We start from the raw sequence: 27,963 nt of genomic DNA, 5'->3' as shown, positions 1-27,963 counted from the left end.
AACCCTACCCCGTCTTGTTACTTCTTTAGGCCACAGAGGAGATCTGTTTGTCCTCCCTATCCTCCCCATCTCCCTCTCCATCTCCCATCAGTGGCTGCCTCTTTTTCAGCTCTCTCTGGTACTTGGCCATCAGTGAGGCATAGATGCAACCGTAAGCCGCAGCTGCAACCATCATGATGCAAACGATGCCGCACACCACTCCGGCAATCACCACTGTGCCAATGGCGCGGCGCACGCTCACGGGTCGGTAACGGGCGCGGACACAATCTGACGGTCCCTCTCCACCTCCTCCTCCTCCTCCTCCTCCACCACCCGTGTTTGACGAGGAGTCATCACCAGTTTTGCTGTTGTCAGAAATTGGTGTTGCCCCACTGGGGTTAAGACCGTTCCTGCTGCAGGGAGGACTGCCTCCTTGTCCAGACCGGGAACCCTCACCTCCTCCTCCACCGTTCTCATCTTCAAGTTGGAGGCAGTAGTTGAACATTTCTATTGGAACGCCACGGATGTCTCGCCCACGCAGATCCTTCGGCAGCGTGCACTCCACCGCGTCCACCTTCCCCCCTGATGGAGAGAGAAAGAGGTGCAGAGACAGAAAGACAGGGAGAGGTCAATTCTAAAATGCTTTATGCCTGTAAAACATTACAAATTAACTGAGTGAGAGGAAAAGCCAGAGAGGGGGGTTGGTTGTACCAACACTAGGATGAGTCATACATCACTTAACACACACATAAAGTTTGCTGTGCCCTCCACACTAAGTTGGAGATAGCCTCAACTAAGCCCTTCTATAATTCATGAGATGACATGCCTAGCTTCAGCAGAGCTCTAGTGTGTGTGTGGAAGAGAGAAATATCTGAGTCACTAATTCCCACAAGTGGCAGGAGGATGGGGGGATCTACTTTGTCATCATCACATACTGCATTTGTCTCCACACATTGTAATCATCTTGAGGTTGCGTGTTAGAAAGCCATTGATCTGTGCCCTCAGATGCTTAAAGCAACAGAAACAATGAGATAAAGGATGAGGATCATAGAAAGACAAAATGAGGGAAGTGGTATTTAGCCCCCAGATGCTTTCATCTCAGCGTGTGACGAAAGAATCCCCTCTGCAAACAGAGCTCGCTCTCCAAATATCTCCAAAAATCCCAGCTCTGTGTGCTTGAAGTGGTTCGCAGGAGATAGAAGTCAACACAGGCTGCTGTCACCAGGAATTTCACACTTGTTCAGTGCTTTGTCTTCTTTCTGTAACACATATCTTGCAGATGATCTACCATTTTAACAGCTACTGTCATGCTTTCATGTTCACCTACGAAATGTCTCCTTGTAATTTTCTCTGCTGCTCTGATGATTATTAATGTAATAATGTAATGTCCGCTGCATGTCAGTCTCCGTCTGAAGTGCACCAAACTGAGCTGGAGAGTAGGGCCCAGCAAAGCAGAAGAGAGCAGAGTGAAGCAAAGAAGAGAATGGACGAGAAAAGAGAAGAGATGCTTCATTAGCGGGGCAGCTGAGGCCCGAGGCGCTGAGGTGAATGTAGATTTTTACACATGAAGAGAGTGGAGAACAGCTGTGGTTATCTGTGTATTAACAGCCTGGAAGTACACGTGGGCAATACACAATACACAAAATGAGTGTGGTAATGCGCATTCACGTGCCACTGCAGTTGTATTATGTTGCTAGAAGCACAGGCACAAACAGAAAGACACACCTAGTTATCTCTAAAGTGAAGTCCCATTCTCTGCCCACTACTTCTTCACTCCTTTGCGCTCATCCTATCTCCAAATTGAAATCTAATGCACCCTTTCAAAGCTCCTGCAACATAAATCAAACATCTACCTCTGTACAGCAGCCACTCCATCCAGTGTTTGAAATCGCGGAGGTTGCAGTCACATTCCCAGGGGTTGTGTCCCAGTTCCAGGTGTTGAAGGTTGGCAAGTGGCTCAAATGCTGCCCTCTCCAAACCATGAAGCCTGTTACCCGCTAGAGACAGCCACCTATATTTAGAATATAATTCATTTATTCTCTTAACTCCAACAAAAGAGGAAAATTTCTCCCTTGTGGCACTGATTTAAAAAGCAGCTGATAACACCGGCAGCCACCACATTTACGGTAACACCACTAGTGGGCAATAATTCTGTTTTATCGTATGTGGAATTTCATTGTAGTTGTATATTGATAATATGATCGTATTGTCATTTTACAAAATTCTGTTGTCGAAATGAATGATTCCAAGCTAATTGTAATTAAAAACTAAAATTAAAAAAGGAGTTATTAATGTTTAATATTTAAATGCATGAAAAGATTTGTCTGAAGTAATGCTTAACAATGGAGAACAAGTCATTGAACATCAATTTGATTTTGCATACATTTGCAACATTTACACTTACATTTGTAATATTCTGTATACTGATATTGGAGGAACATTCTTGGTAATATACATTTTATATATTGATTTCAGCCATATGACCCTGGACCTATTATCACTTGTGCTTTAGCTTTTGTACCAGTTCATTAGTTCCAACTAGCCATCAGGCCTGAATCAAAGTTATTACTTTTTAAGTTGCTGTCTTCTGATTACTCCAGCTGAAAAAAAGTATGTATTGCCTAAGCTTTTATTCTGTTATTTCCCACTATTTCTTATAAAATCATCCAGTGTATACTGACCTCCTCACCGAAGGATGGTAATAATATTCATAATGTCAACAATGTTATCTTACACTAGTGTTGCTCTGGGGGTCTGTAAACATGTCAGTGTAAGTCGACGTATACCTGAGGCTCTGCAGCTCATCCAGTACCCCCAGAGGGACAGAGGAAAGACCATTCAGGGACAGATCCAGGCTCTGAAGACCCCCTAAACCCTGTAGAAACATCAAAATAAGCTCTTTGTTTATCTCTCGTTGCTCATACGTTACAGTACTGTACAGTACACATTTACCAAAATTCATGCTGCATTAGTATTATTGGCTTATTTCACTGTTGACATGGGGCACACATCATTTGGTGTGCTAATCTTGTTTAATGTAAGGTCCCAAGTGAAGTTATGACAAAAGCTCATCCTGCAGACTGCTTTGGTTCAGATACAAGTGGATTAGGAAATGGTTTATTTTAATTTACAACCTGGACGGGAGCCCAGTTGTGTATATCCGCTCAGGTTGGCTCTGCTCCTAAGCAGAGCCTGTAGAGCCTCGCCCAGGAGTTGAAACAGTGTATCAGTATTGGTGTCAGCTTCTTTCTTTATTCACATAGTATTTTAGTGAATTGACTGATCTGATATCTCACACAGTATGGCAGCCAAATGAGAGTGTTAATGCATTCTGAGAGGAAATATTTTATAAATTACTGTATAAAATCTAGCACAATGTCCTGTATGATTCTTAGCTTAAACGAGGCCATTCTTGTCTTGTTAGTGAGCTGTACTATATACTGTACCAAGCATGGTGTTGTATAATCTACAGTACCCACCTGGAAGAGTTCTCTGTCCATTACTGTTAGTGAGTTGTTGTGCAGAGTAAGTCTCGTCAGGTTGGACATGTCCCTGAATAATCCAGCTGGTAAATTATCCAGGTAGTTATTAGAAAGGTCCAGCTCCTAAAATACACAAAAAAAAGACATTTTCACTTTTAGACAGGTAGCTGATGTTCTTATTGAAAATGACTTGAAAAACAAAAGTGGAATCAAATAATTCTGAAACTCTTTTCAAGAAACTTTATGCATGAGGCCTGGATGAATCTTTTTGAAATTGATAATTGATAAATGCTACCTTATTAAGCTGACACTCCTATTCAGAGTAACTCAGTGTAACTGGAGTGTAATCGGTAGGATAAGTGTTCAAATCTACATAGGTCACCAATGTAACAGGCAGTCAGAATGGAGGACAAACTCCAACTGTTTTTACAGTTTTACAGAAGATAGATGCTCAGCAGTGGAGAAGTAAATTGTCTTTCAGTTCAGCTAACTAGAGAGCTGAACTGAGAATAGACTCTCACAAGGTACCAGATAAACAACACAACATAAACAGTTTTACTTTTCATCAGGCATTGGCAGCACATTGACCTAATCCATGTCCCAACAGTAGTAGTATCGAATATTGGATGTAAACTGCAGCCAGATGTTGTAACTAATGAGGATGTTTTTTAACCAGTCATATTTTAAGAGGAATACGTGCAGGAATAGTAATAAGTTTTATATTTGAAATACCAATATGGCTGTGCTTCGCCCTAGAGATGCACCAATCCGATATTGATATGGGATATTGCGCCAATAGTGACTCAAATAGCTGGGTCAGGTATTGATGACAATGGGGCCAATCTATTCAATAAAATTACGCACATACTACATACTGTGTTAGCTGTGTGCTGGTAAACCTGAACATTTTGGTAGGTGAGCTAACATAGCATGGAGGGAACTAAAAACAAAGGGTCAGCAGTTTGGTGGTATTTCACGCTTGCTGTGCCAACAAATTCTATGGATACTTGCAATATCTGCAAAGCCAATGTTCCGAGGGGTGGCGGTAGCACTGCAAAATATAACACAACAAACTTAATCAAGCACCTCCAGAAGCTCCATGCCTTCAGCCTCCTTCTCTACAGCTTACACAGGTATTGATTCCCAAAGCCCAGGTATTGGGATTGAAAAAGTTGGATTGGTGCATCCTTACTTTGCACACAATATGCAAAACCTTTCTTAGCTTTTCAGACTGAGAGCAAAGGTTGTTTGGAGTTTGCTTAGTATGGATCTCACTATATAGTATCACTTATTATCCTGGGGGGAGTTCAGTGTGCGAGTGTACGCCTCTGTACACAACGTAACAACACATACAACATGTTCAGCTGTTAAATAATGGGCTGCAGACCTCCAGGGAAGAGAGGTTAGCGAAGGCAGAGGCTCCCAGCGAGGCAAGCTTGTTGTTGGCTAGCAGGAGAGAGCGGCTCCCCGGAGGCAAGAGGTGAAGGGGAGGCAGGGAGGAGAGACCCCGGCCCCCGCAGTCCACCACCAGGCCATCTGAATAGCAGAGACAGGGAGAAGGGCAGGAGGAGGCTGGGGGCAGCAGCACAGCCAGGATGCAGAGGACACAGAGGAAGACTTGAGGAAGAAGGAGAAAAAACAAACATGATTATTTAAGTTTTCAAGTGAATTGTCTTTTCAGTGTGGAAAACAGTGAGGAGGAGGAGTACAGAAGGACTGCAGAGAAAGTGAGAGTGCAAGTGGGTGCATAAAGAGGAATGAAATAAAAGAGAGGGGCTTTAAGTGGAAATTATTATTAGAATTTAAGCCGAAGAATCAGAGATTTGTCATTTGCCCTGCCTAGCTGTCTCTAAAATGGTCTCTCAATCAATAAGTTATTTGGTCAGTTAATTGCAGTACATTTTGCTAGATGTATGTTAGAAGAAGAGAAAAAATTGTAAGGTGAACCGGAAGTACACCTGACACAAATGCTTTTACAGTCTATAATAATGCAAAAAAGAGTGAATATTCAAAAGAAATGGGGAAACAGAAAGACTTGGAGAGGGAGGTAACAGCAGCTCGGCGTAATGAAATACCTTCCTATGCCAGAGGCGGTTTTGATATGCTATTTAAATGCTGGAATAACACAGGATATTTCCATTTCTACCATTTTGTGCCACAGAACGAATGTTTTCATAGATGTTTGAGGTCTGATTCTGCTTGATCAAAAATATATATAGATATAGTTCCTGCTTAAGTCTTATTCTGCCTGAAAGTTCGCCACAGAACCGAAACATGGCCAGACTAATTATATTAAGTGTGTGTGTGTGTGTGTGTGTGTGTGTGTGTGTGTGTGTGTGTGTGTCTAGCCTACTCTGTAGTTAGTTAGTATTTCCATGGCAGCATTCTATTCTGAAGCCATCTCTTTAAAAAAAAAAAAAATTCTGTACTTTGTGTGTTTTGCAGTCAGCAGAGTGACACTCATGAGGGAAATCCCTTCTGTTTTATTTCATTTTCAACTCTTTGTTTCCCCACAGACAGTCATTTCATCCTTTCCACTCATTATCGTTTGTCTCTGTTCTTTTTCTATTCAGCTTCACGTTTTTGTGGCCGTTTGTGTTTTCCTCTGTTTCTAGAACATTTTTTCTTTTGCTCCTTTTCTTTCTTTATGTGCAATTATCTGTTCAGGCTTTTTCGTTGATTTCTTTTCATATTGTATTTTTGTTTCCCTCTGTCTGTCTTTCTGTCTGTTCCTCTCGCCACTCTGTCGAATTCTGTCTCTCCTGCTTGTGTCTCTTTATCTTTCTCATTCTCTTTCACTTCAGGTCTCTTGGCACTGCTCTGTATTCCCTCAGTGTCTCGTTACAGTGGCTGACTTTGTTTCCATCCAATGGCTTATCAGCACGACTTATTCTTTATCTCTCTGTGTGTGTGTGTGTGTGTGTGTGTGTGTGTGTGTGTGTCGGCATATGCTTGTGCGCCTGTGCGTGCATGTGTGTATAGTACCAGCAAAGCGTGATATTAAGAAAACTACTCTGTCTAAACTCCAGACACGGACATAGCACTTTTTACTTCTTGACAAGAATATTTTCTTCACCAGGCGATTTCATCGCTTGCATCATCTGCATATTATTAGCATCTATTTCTCAGTGTGCCATTGCCTTTTGTCACACTATGTCTCACCCACTCCCTGTTGTTGTATTTTCTCTGTGTTTGTTTGTCCATCTGTTTTGCTCTAAATTTGCTTTCTTTTTCATTTTCACTCTTCTTCTTTTCACACACATTCAAGGCTTTATTCCCTCTCATCATCACACATATTGGCTGTCTGGCTCTGTGTGATGAAACTCTGTGAAATAGCCCTTTACTGCCCAGTCCACATCGTGATGTGACTGAAGAAAAACGACGTGATGAATATCAGAAGATATGAGTGACTGTGAAATAAAAGTCAGAAATCATTCTTCTAAAGTAACTTGACTTCCCTCAGGGCCTCTGTATCTCATCACTGATAAAATGTGAAGTTTGTAATGGCGCAGTGAGAAAGAGAGTTCAGTGCGTGGTTTATGTATCCCATTCAAATCACCTTTTATTCCCTTTAAACTGGTCATAAATAGACTTCTGATGAGAACAGAATGTACCTCCTGGAATCTTAATTCAAGAGAAGATTAGTAATTTAGCTCACATTTAAATTACATTAGTAGTACGCAATTCATGCTAATTAACAACAGATGTTAATAAAGCTGCCAAAAATGATGGCTGCCCTTTAATCTCTATAAAATTACAGTATGTTAAAGGAATAGTTTGAAATTTTGGGAAATATGAAGCTACTCAGCAGCTGGAAAGCATAAAGACAGGACACAAGGTGAGTCTCCAGGAAATTACTGTGCCATAACATTTTGTGCCACGATATTTTGTTTTTACACTTTGTTGTACGGATTAAACAAACAAGATAATTTGTTTTAACTAGTGAGCTTTAGGGGGTTCTGTTTTGTTTTTTAACCTTTATACAAGACAAGGCTAGCTGTTTCTCCCTGTTTCAAGTCTTAATGATAATCTAAGTTAACCGGCAGCTGGCTGTAGCTTCATATTGTATTGTACAGACATGAGAGTGGTATCAATCTTCTTATCGAACCCTCGACAGGAAAGTGTCTAACTGTTGCTTTAATAATGTTCATCCCCACTGCTTTATGACTCAGTTTTGTCTGATATTGTTAATTTTCGCAGCAAATACAATAATACAATGCATCAGACTCAAAGTGCAAGGTTTCTGTGCAATACAATATTCATCGGATGACGGATATAATACGCACTTGGTGTGTAAAGGCCTTCGTTCTTGTTTTTTGAAACTTTAAAGGTTCCATCGGCATTAGAATTTTTATTACATAGCACTACATTGTGTAGTTCCTAGAACACACACCAACAACGATCTTGAAATAGCATCTTTTCCAGACAGTGTTCACCTGCCAGACACAACATGACCTCCCTCAACCAGGACACTGCTTCATTTTGCATTCTGAACCAAAGGATAAGGAAAGACTGTGTGGCCATGTGAGAAAGATCAGGGTGTGAACTCTCTCCTGTTCCTCTGTCTGTTATCCCCTCTGCTCCGTCCTAGAGTATAATCCTAATCTCTGGGAAAATTAACTCCTCTTCATAAATGGAAGAAAGCAGAGATTTTGAAGTATCCTGAAGCGTCCCGAGCCATCTTACTTTGTAATGGAAATGCTTCAGAGGGCCAATCTTTCACTGAAGCAGCTCAGTAGCAGTCTGGAAGGATTTTGCTGAGAATTTTCCATAACAGGTTTGAAATGGTACAGTAGTGCAGACGGTTTGTGAGGACAATGTAGCTCAGAGTTAGAAGCGCTGTTATACAACTGAGAGAGCGCAAAAGAGAGCCAGGGAAAGAGAAACTGTATATGTTGCTGCTTCTTCCTCATATAATGTCAAATTGCGGTTGTCTTTGTGTACCGTTCATCTTTCTCAGCCTGCGATATGAGCTTTATTTTGCAAGGGTATTCTTTTTCTCCCCTCGCTCTTCCTTTCCTCTCTCCTCACCACAGCCCCTCTCCTGTCTTCTCCTTCTCTTACTGTACATTATAACTCCTCCTCACCCCCTCCCTCTGTCCCTCAGTGCTGCAGCCTATCTTCCAACATTTATGAGTGGTTTTAGCTGCTGTCGTGGAGGAGGTGGATGTTGTTTCGGCTTATTTGAGCTGCTCCAAATCCTCTCTGCTGGAGCGCTCTACGCAGCCAAACCAGAAGGAAAATCTTCAGCCGCAGTCACAGGAAGATAGGGCGGTTCAGTCCAAATACGTTTGTGATTCTGTGAAGTTTAATTCAGTCCAAACAGACTTCAGACTGAATCTTTTAAAAGAATCCCCAAACACATGCCGTCAAAGTGCTAACATTTTTGGCAAATGTAGGCTGGCAATGCTCTCAGCGATGGGAAACAAACTAAAACACAGCATTAAAATGCAACAAGATGTTCCTGTTTGATTGAAGCAAGACTTCTTAGGCAACACTATTGCCCAGCAGACTCCCAACACCCCCATTTCGTTGTCAGAAGTGACAAATGAAGTGAAGATTAAAAATTTACAGTCTAAGCAGTCCAAGATTGAGCAACATTAATAATCAGTTGGGTTAGAATTACATTTTAGAAGACTGAAAATAAATTATTCGAATTCTTTCTGTATTTGTCTCATATTATTGACTTTTGTTTATATTTTAAAGAAAAAATCTGATTTATATCTCTTGGAATTGCTAAGGTGGATTTTAAATAGTAAATGAAAACTGAATGATTTCTTTTTTGATATTTTTTCAACCTCTTTTGTTACTTAAAAATTGTAAATATGTCATCCTTACTGTTACCTTCACAGACAAAAAACCTAAACCAAATTAAACTAATTCCTGGTGTCATATGTCACATAGTTGTCCTGTAAACAGGGTGATGTTTGACAGTGTCTCATAGGCAATATGTCTTGACAACTCCGGGGGCCTCGGTTGTCTGTAAGTTTATATCCAGGGGCCCGTGGGTGACACTGGACCCAGCTATGATGTCACCACAGCGGCACTTGTGTTACTGAGCTCAGTTGCGTGTTACCAGGGTCCAAGCTGTTTTCCATGCAAGCGAGAGACGCGCTGCTATCTTATTACTAGAACGACCAGCTGTCCTCTATGCAGCACACTCACTGTCCTGTATTTCTTGACTCTTTAATGTTTCACATCGTCCTCTGTGCGGGAGTCTGACCCACATCTATCCTGCTGCTGCAACAGCACACAGTTTAGATTTGACTCCTGTGACTCCCAGTACCAGATAGATTACCTGATACAGTGTCCCCTCACTTATTGTAGATAACAATCCCTGAATATCCTCAGTGGGAGTTGTTGTTTACCATAAAATACACACAATTAACGGTAGTGCTCAAATGATTTCAGCTTTTTATATGTTTGGATTTCTCTGTTTTATATCATTGTAAAATGTACGCATTTGTGTTTTTTTTACTGTGGTTAAACAAAACAAGTAATTTGAAGACATCCCCTTGGGTATTAGGAACTTGGAATGAGCATTTTAAAACTAAACAACTGTTACATGTCTGGTCTTCACTGAAACCCGAGACCTCATTTAGTTCGCAGGTGGAAAATAGCCAGCCTGTCTGTCTGTCTGTCTGTCTGTCTGTCGTCACCTGGAATGTTTGTTTGTGTTTGAATGTCTATATACACTAACAGTAAACCACTTCATTATGTGCTCAATAGAGATATAAAAGGATATATACAACTCATGTACACATATAATACTAACGTCTCCGCAATACAACACGTTGGGCTTGGCAGTACCACCACATTATTTCAACATTGACAAGGTAATGCTGTGTTACCGTAGCATCCAAGTGCTGTAAACGACTTTCAAAAGAAGAGAGAAGAGTTTGTGGTTCATGTCAAATCCCATCATTTAACCCACATTATCTATTTTCTCTCACGCACACAACCTTTCTGCCTGACTCTTCGGCACAACCTTGCATAATCTCTTACTCACACACAGGAAGTCATGGTCTCACACACACACACACACACACACACACACACACACACACACACACATAGAGCAGTTGAGGATAAGCGGGAACAGAGGGTAGGGGTTTAGGCTGTACTCCTGCTGACAGTGTGATGAGGAGAGGGGAGGTTTACTTCTGTCGCTCTCTCAACCTCCATTTCTCTCCCACCTACTCTCTCTCTCTCTTGCTGTCTCCCCTGTCCATTTCTCCTGTGATGAATTCCGCATCGGTAAGACAGAATCATTATTTTGACTTGGAGGGATGAGCGGGTAATATGTAGTCTGATCTGCCTCTCTAATTCATGCTATCTGTATCAATTTGTAGTGACACACACACACAAAAGCTTGGCCAATGGGAAAGTATGACATGGAGTGACATCGTTTTTGTGATAGTGGCTATTAATTAGCCACTTTCACAAAATGAATCATTAAGAATGTCAGGTAGGACAAAGAGATAAAAGGATATCAAGAAGTGATGGAAAACAAATTATCAGTAAAGCATAAGGAGTTTCAGCAAATCTAAAATAACGGCTATATATATTTCGCTGTAACGCCATCTCTTTGATGGATGTAGCATTGCTTTCTAGTGTCCACTCAACTGGGCCTCTGTCCAAGGCTGGATACATTCAGAATTTGGAGAGAAAATGAAGGACGCTTGGCTTTTGATGTCGCATCTGCATCAGTGTGACTAGAATAGAATAGATTCTGTCTTGGATGTGTGGCAGGTCGTAATGTATGCCCACTCATTCCTCAGAAGGGATGGATAGACAGATGATATTGATCCAAAGCGTGCGCACACATGCACAGTTTTGATTTGGTTGTTTGGTTTTAGGGCTGTAAACCACATTTTTTATAGATCAATAGAGAGACAGAAAGAGATAGATAGATAGATGTAAAGTAGAAGCTCAAATCTTTATATTAGATTTGGTCTGTACAGTGCTTGAGATCGCTTATCTTTCTAATTGGATGCCCTTTACGGTGGCTCATGGAGTGTTCACTAAGACAAACTGAGCACATCACAAATGGCTATATTATCCAGGACCATTATCAGCAATTCACCATGATTACTTGAGAGTAAAGTACATTTTCGTCTCAGCAATGGGCATTGCTATGATCATGATAACTTTTCAGTTTCATGCTTGATCCATACTGGACTTGTTTTGAGTGAAATACTGTATCAGCATCGTTTTGCAAAGTGCTGAACTGGAGTGGTACTGTTTGTGGTGCAGAGGATTATCCAGATTTATCCCTGCCAATGTTCTTTGAAAGTGGGCCAACGCCATATATTTGTGTATTTCATCTGGTACCAAACTCTACTGTGGTCAGAAGAAAAGGGTAAATAAACGGGGGGGACTGTGCTCACAGACATGTGCACTAAGGTTTCTGCGTGCAACATGCACAGCTGGACCTAGTTCAGTCACCTCAGCAGTGGAAATTCCTACATGACGCTGGTAGCCGAGATGATGTAAAAAATCACCACCACAACAAACTCCACTTTAATCCCCTGATAACAAACATTACAAGCCACAGGCCACTAAGGAGGTCAGGGGTCAAAGCCGCAGTGCCCTGACAGAAGATAATATTTCTGTGTTCCTAGAAAGATCAGTGCTATAAAAAGTAGGAGAGAGAGAGGAATGTTCAAATTGTCCCATGTTGTTTAAAAGTTTAACCTTTGTGGAGTAAATGTATTTACCTGTGATCCCTACTTCTCAAAATAACTATCACATTAAAATAGCTATTGATTGCATACTTGAAATTGCCAGATGCGTTGGATAGTTTGCCAACAAACTGTCATTCCAGTTTGTATTTAACTTCAAGTCTCATGTAACACTATGTGAAGAGATCAGGCTCCACTCCAAACCTAATGCTAAACACGCACACACACACACGCACATACACACACATACACACACACATACACACACACACACACACACACACACACACACACACACATACACACATACACACATACACACATACACACACACACACACACACACACACACACACTCTGTCACACTGCTGTGGCTTCATGCCGAACCCAACATCCCAGCTGGGTTTCCCAAACTGCCATCATCTACTAACCACCCAAATGATGAGTTTGATTTGTTGGTATGTTTTCACCGCTGACCAGTGTCTTTAAATAGTTCAAATTAAACTAGCCTAATGTTGACAGTGTTGTAGCCAGTTGAGCTCTACTGTGGCTCCGTTCCAGACCTTATGCTATTCCCTTAGTCACCGCACTATATTACAGCTGTGCTCCAAGCATAATGCTACAACCTAAGTGACTTTATGATGGCTCTGTTCCAAACCAAATGTTTTAACCTCAGTCAGTGTATAAGATCTCCATTCAAAGCCAAATCCTCCTGCCTCTCGCCCTCTCTCTCTCTGTCACTTTCTCTGTCACTCTTTTAAATACAAGCTATGTGGTCAGTTAATCTGTCGGATTTGTTTGGGACTGCGACAAGGTGCGTAAACACACACACACGCACACACACACACACACACACACACACACACACACACACACACACACACACACACAGTATGATCAGATAAGCTACAATGTGTGTTTATGTGTGTGTAAGTAGGAATCATTTCATGCCTGCTTGTGTGCAAATGTGTGTTTGTTGTGTCAGATGAGAGAGTCTGCTTGGATCGTGGAGGCCTGGAGGCACCATATGGTCTCTGTGTCGCTCATAGACCTCTCTGTTCTCCTCTCTCGCCTCTCCTCCTTCATCCTTTCTTTTCCTCACTGTCTTCTCTCTTCCACTACGCCTCTTTGATCTTGCATTTCTCTTCCACCTCCTCTCCACTACCCACTATTGCCATCTTTTCTTTCTCGCTTTCTCTGTCTCACTCTTTCTGTCACTCACATTTTATATTCTCCTCGTCTCGTTTGCACTGTTTTTAATGTGCTCCTATTGTCTTTTTCTGTGGTGTTCTCTGTCATTTTTAAGCTCTTTAACCCTGTCGTCCTTTCTCTTTTTAGTGTCAGGATTTTTGGTAACTTTTTCAAAATAACCGTCTTTATTCCTCCTTCCTTTTATTTTTGGAATTTGCGTAGATGAAGATTACGTGACTTAAAATGAGAATCTTTCTCGAGAACATGGAAAGTTTTATAAAACCATCTACCAGTTGAATTTCCAGTTGACTAATAGGTGTTTTAGTGGCGAAGAAAGTAAACAATAAACTGCGGTGGAAATGCATTTATTGATCAAATTAAAAGATTAAAATTGGGTTTGAAAGAATCAAAAACAACCATTAAGCATCATCCACAGCCTTTCAGGAATGACATATCACTTTCTGTCTCATGTAGGTTACAACGTTTCATCACAGCTATACGGCCATTAGTTGAAAGTATGGCCAACACTAGCTGACACTGAAGAATACTTCATGAAACGCTATTTTTCTTGTTGATCTGTTCTGTCACTCAGAGAGCTTCTGCTTTTGCCCTGCAGATGAAAGCACACCTTTGATTTTTGTAACACTTCAAATGTTTGCGCAATATTAACCAGATATTGGAAAGAAACACATCTTTTGTGTCCTCTTTGTCCTTCAAATTCCATTTCTAAGGGAACTTCATCAGCATTAGAAGGAAACACATTCTTGATGATTTGAACTCTGTCATTCTCAGTACTGTATGACATATTTGTTGGCTCTGATTTGATGGTATGCATACCCCATTCTACTCTTATTATACGCGTCTTCCAGTGGCTCAGTACTTGTTTGTGTATGACAGTATGCAGAGCAACAGCAGAGATCAGAGAGCTTCTAAGCTTTGCATGAAAAATACAGACAGACAGTAGAAAAGCAAAGGAGAGAGGCAGAGAAAACACCTGTTACAAGTATGCTTGGCAAGGTTGATAATGCACATTTCATGTCATCAAAAATATTGAATTGAACTAACAGAGAGAGACTGATTTGGCAATAATGTGTTACATTTATGCCAAGAACGTCATCGCATGGAGGAGACACTGATGTTTTTGATGACTGATGGAGAATAGTTTTAATTCTTTTTCCTGAAAAGGCTTTAGTAATACTGTTAATGCAATATGTATGGGGATCAAGCTTAATGAAATACACTAAGAGAGGATAACTGAGACAGTGAATGGTGTTATATTGAACTGAATTTAATTTGGAGATGGATGGAAGGATGAAGAAAAGGTGAAGAGACAAAGAAGAGGTATGAGGTGGTTGGATGGAGATGGAGATGGAAAGAATCTGAGTGACCCAGAGGGACGTATATCTATCAATTTAAAGGCGGTGTGTGGAGGTTCTGACAGATAGTGTTGCCCTGTTATTTAGTGTACCCAATGTTACACAGCAGTTCGTGGGGGCGTTGTTATTTGCCAGACACCTCTGGAACAATAATACCTCTCCAAAAGGAAGACAAAGATTCCAATTTTTATAGACTCTTTTTTTTGTAAAACCATTTATTTGCTGCATAGATTGCAACATGTGTTCATGCGTGCACACTTGTGTTACATTAAATGCACAACAAAAGATAGCAAGAATGCAGAAGGGAGCTCTCATGTTTGCCTATTAGCTGTTGAATTGTCTGGAATCTCTCAGAGAGCAGGATCCAACCACTATACTGTCTAATCCACCACACACACACACACACACACACACACAGGCACACAGCTGTCGTATCTGTTGCTAGGCCACCCGACTTCTGATGGATTTTTGTTTTGACTGAGTGTACCCGTGGTATAAAATGTGAGATATGTGAGAAAAAAGAACACGAAGAGAAGAATGTTTTGGGAAAAGGACAGGGGAAGTGAAAGGAAGAGGAAAGCAAAGGGGAGCAAAGAAGGGTAGGGTAAGGGTAGAAAGCTAAAAGGAATAGGAAAAGAAAGGTTCCTCGACTATCTTTCCCTCCCTATGCTGTTTTGTTTATACAGATTGCGAGCTATATTAATACATACAGTAATGTGGCATTTCACTGGAGGACTTGGCACGTGGCCACAGCATGCTCAATGCCCTCATCCTTTGTGTGTGTGTGTGTGTGTGTGTGTGTGTGTGTTTGGGCAGGCATGCTAACATTAGCAGCTGTCAAAACAGACAGTGGTTCTTCCTTCCATGTGTAGTGAGTAATACAATAGATGGAAGTAAAATAGAGCAGAGATGAGTAGGAAAAGAGCACTATTTGTCTCCTCTTCTTGACAGTTTTTCACATCTTTTCGATCTGCTTTCCATTTTTGTTGACTCACCAGGTCTGGCCAGGTGGTGGGTGGTAGAGTTGGGCAGGGGCAAGTGGATGCCCCCAGGGGGGTGGATGTGGGGGGGCATGACACAGTGCTCTGCAGCCTTCCTCTGTCGGAGGGGCGGGGGGCTATTGGGGGGCGTCAAGCTGCCATGCCTGCAGCCTCCACTAGGGCAGGCGACTGCAAAAAGCGACACCAGAACACCTGATAAGAGAAAGAAAAAAGACAATAGATAGATTTGCCGACAGCAGTGAAGGCTAAAACAGCAGGATGCTGTGTGTGTGTATGCTCACATTTGTAAGAAGGTTTCCGCGAATACAGTGAAAGTGTATTTCCATGTCTTTGCATATGAGTGTTTGCACCTATGCTCGCTTGTGTGCATATGTATGTGTGTGTGTATTTGCATGTGCGCAAGCATCAGAAACAGCCCCCCAGTATTTCATAGGCATAAATAATAGATCTGTGTCTCTTCGGCAGTTTACACAATCAGTTTTCCTTTACCACAGACAGACCCCCTATTGCTACTGTCTGGCACAGAAACTGACATGGAGAGAGAAACAAAGCGAGATTGACAGAGGAAAAGAGAGGAGAAGAAGGCAGGGAGGAGGTTAAAAAAATGATAGAGAAAAAAGGTAGAGAGAACACGGTAATAATGATATAAACTGGGAAATACAGATACATCTGGAGGAACAAAAACAGAACATAGAGTGAAAAGGAGGAGAAAGAATTAACGGGAAGACTAATGAACAGAGACATTATGTCTGTGTGTGTGATACTGCCAAATGACCTTTGTGCAAGGCAGCAAGGAGCAGGAAATAGTAGAGAGCTGCTGGCACTCTTTGAAATATAAATAAAGGTAAGACAGCAACAGTAAACCTAAACTGAATCCAGTGCCTGCTGAGTAAACAGAGACAAATATGTCAAGTTTTTTGGGGATAATGGTGTCTAACCGTTTCCATGAATTATATCAGCTCTGAAATTTCTGAGGTTATTCAGCAAATCTGTAAAAATAAAGCTTTTCCCATACAGGAAATCAGCTGTACAAGACTATTCACGTCAGGCTATTGGACTGCAAGTTTCAGAAGACAGTTCTGTAGCCCACAGACCTGCCTGTGATCGACTCATACGAAATGTCATAGAAAATTGTAACAAGTATTGTTACTGTTGTCATAATATAGCTAGTTATTGTTTTGCAATTGTTATTTTGTTTTCTGCACTAATATGGTGGTTGGCAAATGGCTGTAAGTGGCAATCAGCGGAATGAATGGAGTTATAGTGACATGAACACATAAAACCACTTTTCTCTTGATAAAAAAGTTGAAAAAAGCAATGACCCACTGCAATTACAGCAGTGTGATGAAACATATCCCACGCGCTTTGAAAAAGATGAGTCTTCTTGTCACTGTTGAATCATTACAGTGAAAATAGGTATTACGAGTGGGAAATTACCATGGGAGAAAGCACGTTGGAACCTCAATACCACATGACTGAAGCACTCTGTTGACTCGCACCCCCTGGGCCAATCAGTGTAATTTTGAAAATGCTGGAGTGCTGCTGTGGGATGCGTCTTTTCCCAAAGTATCATCAAAACCCTATCAGCAGTGTGTGAAATATCGCGCTAATCAGATTAGGCTGTTGTTCACTGGTTAGCTCTTTGTGGGGAAAACTTAGAAACACGAGCAGGCTTCTTCCCACTCGTCTTATTTTCACATTTTTACAGTTGAATGGAGGTAACTGTGTTACTGCACTAATTTGTGTGCATGCATGTGCAGTGATTATGTCAGCTTCCACCTGTTCCAACTTAAATAGGCATGCTAAGCCAAAATCATGTAGAGTAGTAGGAGGATAAGGTGGATGAGTGAAAAGAAAAGAAAGGGGAAAACATCATAGATGCAGTCACTCATCAATCTGTTCAGTGTCAGCAAGTTATACATTAGGGATGCACTGAAATGAAAATTCTTGGCCGAAGACAAAACCGAATATAATGAAAAAATTAGCCAAACACCGAACAAGTACATTCACATTTTTTCCATTTATTTAGCCTTTTTTTTTTTTTTTTTTTTTTTTTTACCATTGCATAAATTAAATAGTCAAAATGTGTTTCCCACAGGATTTGGGAAGACTATGGTAGGTGGGTCCGAGGCCCGAGAGGGTCTGGTAAAGTCAATTACATGTGTCCATTTACTTTTAATGTACACATGTAATATGTTTTATACTTTCTGTGAATATAATCCAATTAATCTTAAAATTTACATCCTGTATAGACACCTTATTTTGAAAACTGGACATTGTCACATGGGTATCCTCTAAATTCATCAAGTCCAACCCAATTTGATAAATGTTGTATGTGTTTCTCGTATCGCGTCACATGAAGACTTCACAGCCTCTCTTCATGTAGGACTCTCATACTGCAACACTGGTCTTTGTACAGAGAGAAAATGATAGGATAAAGTCTCTAACCTGCCTGTCAGCTCGCTCTGTTCCGTTTCAGTGGATTTACCATAAAGGATTGAATACGTGTGCATCCCAGATTCAGGTGCAGCTGGTTAATCGCCATCTCAGAAACGAGTGACAGAAACACTCAAAGCTGTTCAGACAGTTTGTTGCCTTTTTTTCAATTCAGCAGAACAATGTCTGCAAATGGAGATTTTTGCGTCATTCTTGGACACTTTAAAATGCTTCCACAGTGCCAACATGTCAGCGTAATTGTTTGGTAAAATTTATTGGGCCTTATGACGTATTAGGCCGAACACTGAAAGTTCTTGTTTTCCTATTTTTGGACTATTAATTTCATTGGCTGAACATTCGGTGCATCCCTATTATACATATGAGTTAGTGAAAACTGGAGGAGAAGAGAAGAAGGGGGGAAGAGCTGAAATAAGAGAGAAGGTGATGATGAGGAATTCAGGGGTAGAAAAGAGACATGGATGAAGGGATAAAAGGAAAAAATGGGCGAGGTAGGAAATAAAACAAGTGTAACAGAGAGGACATTAAAATTCTCCTCCACAACCTCCTGAGTGTTTTGGTGTGTGTGTGTGTGTGTGTGTGTGTGTGTGTGTGTGTGTGCGTGCGCGCGCCCCAGTGGTGCTATTTGTGTTATCATTATTGCTATTAGGATCTGCCAGACACTGAACAAAATATAAAACAGTACAGTCTACTCTTTCAGCGCTCTCTCCCCTCTTTCATTATATTCCCTCTGCATAATGTGCTCCCTCACTTCCTCTTCCCCTCTCCAACATCCCTTCCTCAGTCTTTCCATCTTTTCTCTTTCTCTATGACCTTCATCGTTCAATATCCACTATTCCTTTCTCTCCTTCCCATCGCTCTCATTCCATCTCTCCCTCTCTGGCTCTTTTTCTCTCCTTGACAAAGGAACACAGGCATGTAACGAGGATATTCGGCAGATGGATTTCCTGAGTGCGATTAAAGTCACATTAGCCGGACTCTGCTGGGAAATTTGTGTTGTTCTTTTTAAATGAGCACATGAGCTTCATTTGAAATACTCAGAGCCACCGATGAGAAATGCAAGAAACGAGAAGAATTTAAGAAGATTCATCTCTCTTCTTAAATGTAGTATTTATTAGAAGTTATTTATTATTACTGATTTAATGACTACTAAAATGGTAGCACTGTGTAGCAGCTTAAAACACGTAGTGAATATATGACTATTTGAAGAAGAAGTGAGATTAACAGACAGTTCCGATGTGAATACAACATTTCTCGCATACTGTAGAACATTTAACAAAGCAGTCTTCACACATTGAGATGAATGCTATTTTTCCTTTGTCGTAGTCATTCATTAAATTAAATATTTCAAGCCAAGTGATCTTTACTAACTCCTGTTTCAGCTTCAGGACTGTAAATGATACCTTGGTCTGTGTTTATTTTGATTTAATTTGGGGAGGAGAACAGTTTGGCTGGGGAGCAACGTGTAACTTTACGATCAGAAAGTTATCAATTGAGTCTGCATTGATGCAAAATGCTGAACATCAGGTTATCAACATACATCATATTTTTGTAGCCTAATACTGATTGTTGTTTGTTAGCCTCTCATTCACATCTCGTTGTTGATTGCTTGCTTCTTATTTTTTCTATGCCATTTTGGAAATTAATCGGAGTGGATGAAAAAGAGAAAGACAGAAATAATGTTTAAGCAATTAAACATGCACAAGAAAACAAATCTAATTCATCAGGGTGAAATGTGCTAAAATGTCAAAATGTGCGCAATCATGCCGAAATTGTCCTATAAATGATGCATTGGAGGTTTAGCAGAAGGTCACCTCTGCAGCCACATGTTCTGTTTGCCCATCCATTCCCGTCATGTTAAATGGGTGGTGTGGCAAGCCTGCCTCTCAGGCTATTCTCAGAAAGCTTTTTTTACCAATTTGACCTGGACACAGGGGCAGCCAAAATCCACACTTGCACCCATGCACACATTCGCCCACACACGTGTAAATGGTTTGGTGCCAGAGTGGCCTGCATGTTGGGGAATCAAGTAACAATTAACCCCTCCTCTGGGCTCCTCTGTTCCTCTTCTCCCTCCTCTCCTCTTTCCATCATATTTTGTCACTATGTTATTCCACTAACTGTTTCCTGTCCGCACTTAAGCAGGATTTATACTCTGCGGGGTGCTGCAGGGGCTTCGTGCAGAGCCCCGACGTGCATTTCTTCAAAAATACCCTGGGGGCTGAGATAACAAGCATAGACCACCAGCTGTGGTTGGTCAACTTGGGCTGCTTGTGTTTTCTTCCACATATTTATGATGCCAGTGGGGATTGTTGAGAGTGAAGAAGCAAGATGGAGAAAGGCTCAGTAATGTTCTCTTATTTAAATTCACGCTTGCCAAACATATATATACAGCGAATCCAGTACAAGCATCCCCGCTGTGATCATCGCTCTCTAGCACAAAGTGAATAAAAGAATGTAAACACGATTACTGTGGGTTGATTGTATGTCTCACTAATCTACAGGAGCTAGACAAATTTCTGCTTTGCTTTTCCCGTCATGTCTCATCTACCCATGAAAGAAAGAGTGTAAACAAGATAACTTCAGGTATATAATGAATGCACAACAGCTGGTAAATGTAAAACATGGTCATTTAGTCTTGGAGCTGAAGCACGCAATGCAAGTTCATCCATTCGCATTCAATCATCAAGATTGAAGAGAAAGACAGAAATAACGTTTACCAAATTGAAATCCACCTGCACACAAAAGTACGTCTATCCACGTGTGAAGGCAGGTGTGTGTCCGCTGAATGAGTGACTTCACAGCTGTAAACACAGCCCAATTATTCACCTTCATCTCTACCCTTTACTCACACACATTAGCATTTGGCAGTTGGCTGTTGTTTGATTCAAGCCTTGTTTAAGGGATCTGTGAAAGTCAGATTTTTTGACAAAACAAACCACACAGGGAAAAGAAACAAAGTCATAATAACTGAAAGGGTTGAGTTCATACCTGCTGTTGTATGTTCATGTGATTGTTTGTTTGTGTGCGCCTGTGTTGGTGTGTTTCCCTGTGGAACAGTGCAGGTTGCTAACAAAGGCAGAGAGGGGCAAGCCAAGCTCTCCTAAATCAATTTTTAATGGCTTCCTTACATAGGAGAAGTGGAGAGATTGGGGCAACACACATAAACACACACACAAACAAACACCTAAGCACATGCCCATAGCATGACAAATAGAGCCACATATGTGTTGACAGGCACATGGTGCAAAAATATGTCCTGATATATAATTACACACGCATGTAGGTATGCAGACACATGCTGACACACACACACGTGCGCGCACGTTGTAAGAGTGTGCACGTGTCCAAAAGCACACATGTTTTGTTCAAGCATTCCCGTACATGTAAGCTTGAACACATGCGTCACATGCCACTGATATGCTGAAAGAAAATATGGTACATTTTTTAAAATACATCTAAAATTAATCACATGCATGTCAAACAGCACTAACCGATATAATATGATATAATATTAATTGTACTGTAATGCCATACATGTGCATTGAAAAATAAATGGATGTAAAACATTTCCTGAGCATCGCGCGCAGATTAAAAACTTTCTGAGATTCCCAAGATTTTAACTTTTAGGCCTAATTTGTGGTAAGAATGGTTGTATAAAAACATTATTTTCATGTTCCGCCAGCCAAGCATAGCTAGAAAAAAACTTTAAATTAATTTATACATGTTTTCGTATAGAAACAGGAAGTGACCAAAACTTTTCTGGGCATTTTCGCAAAGTGATTAGCTTTCACTGCCATGTTTGAATACGTTATGGAATTTTAATACATCTATGGGTGGTACATTTTGTGTATTTTCATTAGCCATGCTAACTTTAGCTAGGCTAGATTATGTGACAAGAGGTTAGGTACAAGCAGACAAAGAAGTAAGCTTCTTCCATAAGCTTCTATTAAAATCAAGTGGCTTGTAGCAGGAATAAAACACTGTTCCCTAATATCGTTATCATAAGTTTAGTCCAAACTATTTACTGTTTATGCCTTGCAGGGTGTGTTGTTATTTTCAAATATTAGATTTCTTTTAAGGTGTTTTACACTTGAATGGTTTGCTGCTGCCTGTCTTTGTCTACGTACTTTTATGCGTAGCTGTAAAATATAAATAAATACAAAATCAGGGAATGCTCCGATCAGAACAGAACCTCACTTAAATCCTACTCCCATACTTGTGTGTGAATACACCGCTGATGCTCTCACCCTCTCCCACTGCCCACCTCTGCAAGCTTTGCCCTAAAACCACAGCCCAAAAAATACCAGAATGAATGTGCATGTTGTGTGTATCCAGGAAACAGCTTAAGGGCTGACATTTTCAGCATCCACCTCCTCACAGCATGCACCTTTAGCCCCATCAAAATTGCCCATTTGTTTGTGAGGGGGCAAAGGCAAGTCTGCCTCTGTCTGCAGTCTACTTTGTGTGACATAGTACATCTTTAATTCCATCCGTAAAACGAGATGAGGAGCAGTTACATTGAAATGAAGTGTGTGTGTGAGAGACTTACAGACTTACCTTTTAACCAAATATCTCAGACAGTAACAGCCTTATAGATTTCTGCCATCAGCCACCCCCCCAAAAATGCCCCCCTCCCCCCCAATAAAATCAAAAATCAAAAATTTCTCACAGGGAAAAACATAGAAGAAAAAATGCTTCAGTTAAAGAAATCCATACATTCAAGATCCTGGTCGAATGAATAATGTGCGAATAATCCTTCTTTCTGTGTAGAGGCAACCCCCCCCAGCTTCCCCTTCAACCCACCAATGAATGGTGAAAAAGGAGGGATTGTGAAAAAAAATGTAGTGAAGAGAGGCTTAGAGACACAAGAGGAGGGAAGAGAGGATAAGGTCCGTAGAGTGAGAGGGATGGAGACCGTTAATCCTTTTCTTCGGATCTATTCCCTATATAAATGATACGTCCAGCACTGTCCTGTTCGCTGGCTTGTGCACTGCCGTGTGTGCCTGAGAGGTGTGTGTGAAATAGAGAGACGGAGTGTGTGTGTGAGAGAGAGAGCAAAAGAGAGACAACGGCATTAGGTTGCGGGCGTCATGCGCTTCTGTGTGTCGCTATGTTTGTGATCCCTGCACTCATCACGCATCAGAGTGTGTGTGTGTGTGTGTGTGTTTACACTACACTTGAGGGCTGTCTTTCCGGTGTGTGTGTTTGTGCTCCCACCTCCTCTTCTTCTTTTCCGTATGTGTGTGCAGTCGTGCATGTGGCAAGAGAATGTGTGTGTGTGTGTGTGTGTGTGTGTGTGTGTGTGTGTGTGTGTGTCTTGTCAAATATAGTAACATTAGTGTATGCCTGCCTCTGTCTGCCTGCAGCTCTCCCACTGTGACAGAGAGAGGATGAGGGAGGTGGAATACAGAGAGAGTAATAATACAAAAGAGTGAAAGCTGAGAGAGAGAGAGAAGGAGTAGAAGTGGGAGGGAGGGGAGAGCATGGAGAAAGTAAAAAAGAGAGAGAGAGGTGGCGAGAGAAATAGAGCAGAGGTTGGCTGAACGAAGATAAAGGTAGGAGGAAGGAGGAGAAAGAGGGAGGCAGAGGACATGGAGGGATGGAGGGAGATGGAAGGGGGAGAGACAGAATGAGAGATGTGAGAGAGAATGCTTTAGCAGTGGAGGGAGGGAAGGAGGGATCAGTTGATTTCAGTGAAGATGAGAATCTCCCTCTGCCACATGGGCTTTTCTCCTCCCTCTTTTTTCTTTTTTTCTCCTCACGTCTCCCTCGCTCGGCTTTCATTTTCATTCTATTCCCCGTGGCAGCTCTCGTAACGGCTGGTTTTGTGTGTGTGTGTGTGTGTGTGTGTGTGTGTGTGTGTGTGTGTGTGTGTGTGTGTGTGTGTGGAGCATGTTTGTGCATATGGCTGTATGTCCACACATGTTTAAGAGCGCCTTGTATGACTCACAGTGTGGGGACAAAATGTAGGGGAAAACACAAAAAAAATACATTTTAGGGTAAATGTTGGGATTATTGTTAAAATTAGGGTAAATCCTTAAGAAAGTATTGTCAGTAAATGCAATGCCCCCCAAGTTAATGTGTGTTCATTAGTGGAAGTCATTGTGAGAAAGCACAATGTTTCCTTTGGAAGACACCAGTGATCATGTCTGAGACAGACAGAAAGGGGGAGGGTGGGGTAGTAATGGGGGGATATGAATTGGTGGGGGGATTGTGTGTATGTTTGCACACAGCATATAATTACTTGGCTGCTTCCTTACATGAACTGACTGACTCACATACACGCACACACATTGTGCTGTTAATGAGCATGTGAATCATTTGTTAAATCATTGATCTATTGTCGAGTCTGTCGTCTTCCCTCTCTTTCTTATTTGCAAAGAGCAATGTTTTTCAACATTAAGGTAGCAGCTTCTCATTTTTAGCTACTGCTGACCATATCTTTCACAGGTTAAAATGGCTCACATCACAGGGGACTGTTGCCAATTAACAACCTTCTTGTAAAAGTGCTCTCTGCAGTTGGTGTCTAAGTGTAGCACAATAATCAGTGACATCTAAATGGAAGTTCAACCAAACTATATGCCCACAGTCCAGAATCTGTAACTGGTCATATTTTAATTCCTCAGGACAAATAAATAAGAAATAAAACAACATAAGACAGGAAATAACATGCATTCATATATTAAAAATACATACCAAGATAACTGTAACAATATATCATAATATGGGTGTCAGGCCATGTTATCCTGTCCTTCTATTTACCTGTACACCTTCCTGAGTTTGCACACATCACTGTCTGTCGCTCCACTCCTTTCCACAGACCAGCTAAAACACTAGACTGGTCAGCTGCCCAGCACACACACAAATACAACCTGAACATGAGTCCTCTGGTTTCCTCTCCAAATGTGGGCGCTGTGCTGGCTTCACTGGTACTTCCTCACAAATAGAAATCTGTTTTAGCTGCCAGTCACTGTTGTCAGTGCTGGGTATAGAGGACACCCTCATCACTGCTGGTTATAAAAGATGATTGGCTAGATTGACTGGAATAGCGGTGAATATAAAAGTTTTACTTTTGCTGTCATTGTTAAAGGACCTTTTGTAGTAGAAATAACATGCACTTTTATAGTAATCAATCAACATTTATTTATATAGCACTTTACAGCAACCAACCGGTGTCCAAAGTGCTTTACATCAACCGAGAATAAACAACACAGCATTCACTAAAAGACAAGAAAACAAAACAAAACATGAAGCCTAGAAAACAGTAAGCCAGATAAGGTTACCTAAAATCAGCAGAACTGTGTGTGTGTGTGTGTGTGTGTGTGTGTGTGTGTGTGTGTGTGTGTGTGTGTGTGTGTGTGTGTGTGTGTGTGTGTGTGTGTGTGTGTGTGTTATCCCAAAGGGGTAATTAGTCCTCTAAGTAGTCCTGCCCTCTCTTCTTCAGAGTGCAGGGGTCATTGACCAGGGTGAGCAACAGTGACGCAACCTTTCAGCTGCTGATAATTTAGTGCCAGCCTCAAGGACACTTTACGACGGTGGACACTTTGCAACAAATATAGAAAAAATGCTTAAAGGTCTACGCTGTGGAAAAGAGCTAAAATTTTATTTACGGTTTACTTCAAGTTTTGTTGAGCTCTATGTGGTTGTTGTAAATTAATGATATGTGTTCTTATGTAACTATGTAATAGCTATCTTACACTGACATTCTTACCAGCTGTCTCTTGTAAAGACTTCCTGGTTAAATAAAGGTTAAATAAAAAATAAGCATGTTGTAACTTTATTCATAAGTCCAGGGAAATGCAGTTGTTTAAGGCAGAGTGATAACGTTTTGTCAGTGCCTCCACATCTGATAGTTGACTAGCAATTGTAAAACACTTCTCTTGCTTACCCCTATACACCATCCTTATGCTACACATGGTCATCAGGAGATTTTCTTTGCATCTGAATCAGCCATGAGCCATTCTTATGGAGAGAGCAGAGACGGAAGCACTTGGATTTTATGTCTCGCGCTGCACTCAAAATTTGATCTGTTTCAACTTTGACTTTCGTTTTCGATGACCTTTCAGTGGGCAGCAGATGAAATGACAGCTGACTGTGATGTAACCTGAAAGCAATCTGTGATGGAAAGGACAGAAAGGGAGTCTTGAACTCAAGCCCTTCTTGATCATTATGTTCTTACTCTGACTTTTCACCAGAGGATATTTGCCACTGCCTTTTGTTTTTGACTGGAGTACGAAAAATTACTAACATTCTTACTTGGCTCGCTCCACTTTGCCTCTGATTATGAGTAGAGTAGAGAGCCTTAGCATTTGGAAAGTGATGAATCTGGAATTACAGTAGTAGTCAGCATTGCTATAACCAAAAATGTAAGAATGTATATATAGCACAAGATGTAAAAATTATGTTGTGATGGTTAAAGGTTTGTTTAATTCTAGAAACAACAGTGTTTGGACTGTGACTGTCCTAATCTCCTTAGACAGCGCGTCTGAGACTTTGTTCCCTGACTGAGAGGCAAGAGGTTTTAACACCAGATAAGAACGCAAGGTGAGCTTGATTTATTTGGTCCTCCAAGGGATGTGTCCACTTTTTCGGGCTGTTTTTGTGTCTGGCAAAGAGGCCTTCTGGCGTGAGGATCCATTGTTAGTGCCAGCACCTCCTGCCAAGGCGACTTTTATGGCCGGTTCTGTTCCATCAATGATGCAGGAAATAACGGGGTATGAAAAATGATTACTGGCAGTGGTTTGCAACAAGAAAGTGTATTTTTTAACCTTTCTGTCTGGCTATTATACTCACCCAGCATTTCTCTAGTAGTTTTATTCAATCCTTAGCTTCTGGAACATTGGTTTATTTATTATCTATGAGGCATGATTAAATCCCAGCAGTACTTGCTGTTCGTTACCTCTAATATTGATGATGTATGAATTTAAACGCATTCTGTTGCATTCATTATAAGTTGCTATGTGAACTATATGGATATCGTCTCTCTCCTTTCTGCAACATCCCTCTTCTCTCTCTCTTTCTCCTCTACCAATTCTGTCTTCCCTCATCTCTATCTCTCTCTTTCTCTCTCTATCTTTTAACACCCCCACCCAGTCCCCCGCTCTGTAATTTACTGTGCTATTGGGTGAGTGTCAGTGAAGATGAATTGGCTCTAGTCTTTGTATTAACACCAGGTCTGGCCAGGCACGTTTAGCGCTACAACCACTACTTCCCGCACGGAGCAAGTGACTTCAAAGCACTATCCATCTTAACACACACACAGGCACACTCTCACACACACACACACACACACTGGTTGTGTATGTCCATTGTTCCATCCCAGGAGTCGTTTGTGTCTCTGTTCCCATATATCAGAATTTTCTGTCGTCTGAATCAGCCTCATGTTGACCAGACAGTTTTATGGCCCGCCGGTCAATATGGTCAATGGGGATTGCTCCATTAAAAATCAATCATGTTTTAATTCATGCCTTGAAACACAATTTTCCAGAGCCTTTTATTGGACAGCCCATTGTATTCCCATTGCCTTTTGCCTTTTTGTTATTTTACAACAAATGTCTGATATTCTTGTTTTCCTTCTTAGCTTAACAATCCAATTTTTTCTGCCTTTCCTATCAAAACATACTGCCATTCATTTTACAGTGCATAGCACATTAGTTTACACTCAAGACTGATTACTGTCTTATGTCACACCCCAACATCATGTTTATACATTAAATACATTAAAATTTTAGCCAGCATTTGTATATCATTTTCAAAAACCAATTGCTACATTATTGCAATAAGCTGTAATGTT

At 41.1% G+C, this 27,963-nt stretch overlaps 2 protein-coding genes across 3 annotated transcripts in view; one reads left to right on the top strand and one right to left on the bottom strand.

Moving 5' to 3' along the window:
• The window catches only part of cacna2d4a (calcium channel, voltage-dependent, alpha 2/delta subunit 4a), a 91,454-nt gene that overhangs the window by 36,099 nt on the left and 27,392 nt on the right, over window positions 1–27,963 (top strand). The window lies entirely within an intron of this gene.
• On the bottom strand, window positions 26–26,970 carry lrtm2a (leucine-rich repeats and transmembrane domains 2a). Its single transcript, XM_046072051.1, has 8 exons — window positions 26,964–26,970; window positions 15,708–15,905; window positions 4,849–5,078; window positions 3,421–3,584; window positions 2,766–2,834; window positions 1,833–1,990; window positions 337–561; window positions 26–267 (listed from the first exon to the last, which is right to left on the bottom strand). Exons 1-8 carry the CDS (start codon window positions 26,968–26,970, stop codon window positions 26–28), a joined length of 1,293 nt encoding a protein of 430 aa, XP_045928007.1.

This window comes from Micropterus dolomieu, linkage group LG16 (genome assembly GCF_021292245.1).
Source record: "Micropterus dolomieu isolate WLL.071019.BEF.003 ecotype Adirondacks linkage group LG16, ASM2129224v1, whole genome shotgun sequence".
Taxonomy (NCBI): Eukaryota; Metazoa; Chordata; class Actinopteri; order Centrarchiformes; family Centrarchidae; genus Micropterus; species Micropterus dolomieu.
Note: the sequence above shows the minus strand (reverse complement) of the source record. Positions and strands in the feature narration are given on the sequence as shown.

Excerpts from the sequence above, each read along its gene's own strand:
- lrtm2a (XM_046072051.1), bottom strand. Across the intron at positions 2,835-3,420 it reads ACAACACCATGCTTGGTACA|CCTGGATCTGTCCCTGAATG; the intron begins GTATATAGTACA and ends GGGTCTTCAGAG. Across the intron at positions 562-1,832 it reads GGAGTGGCTGCTGTACAGAG|GGGGGAAGGTGGACGCGGTG; the intron begins GTAGATGTTTGA and ends TCTCTCCATCAG.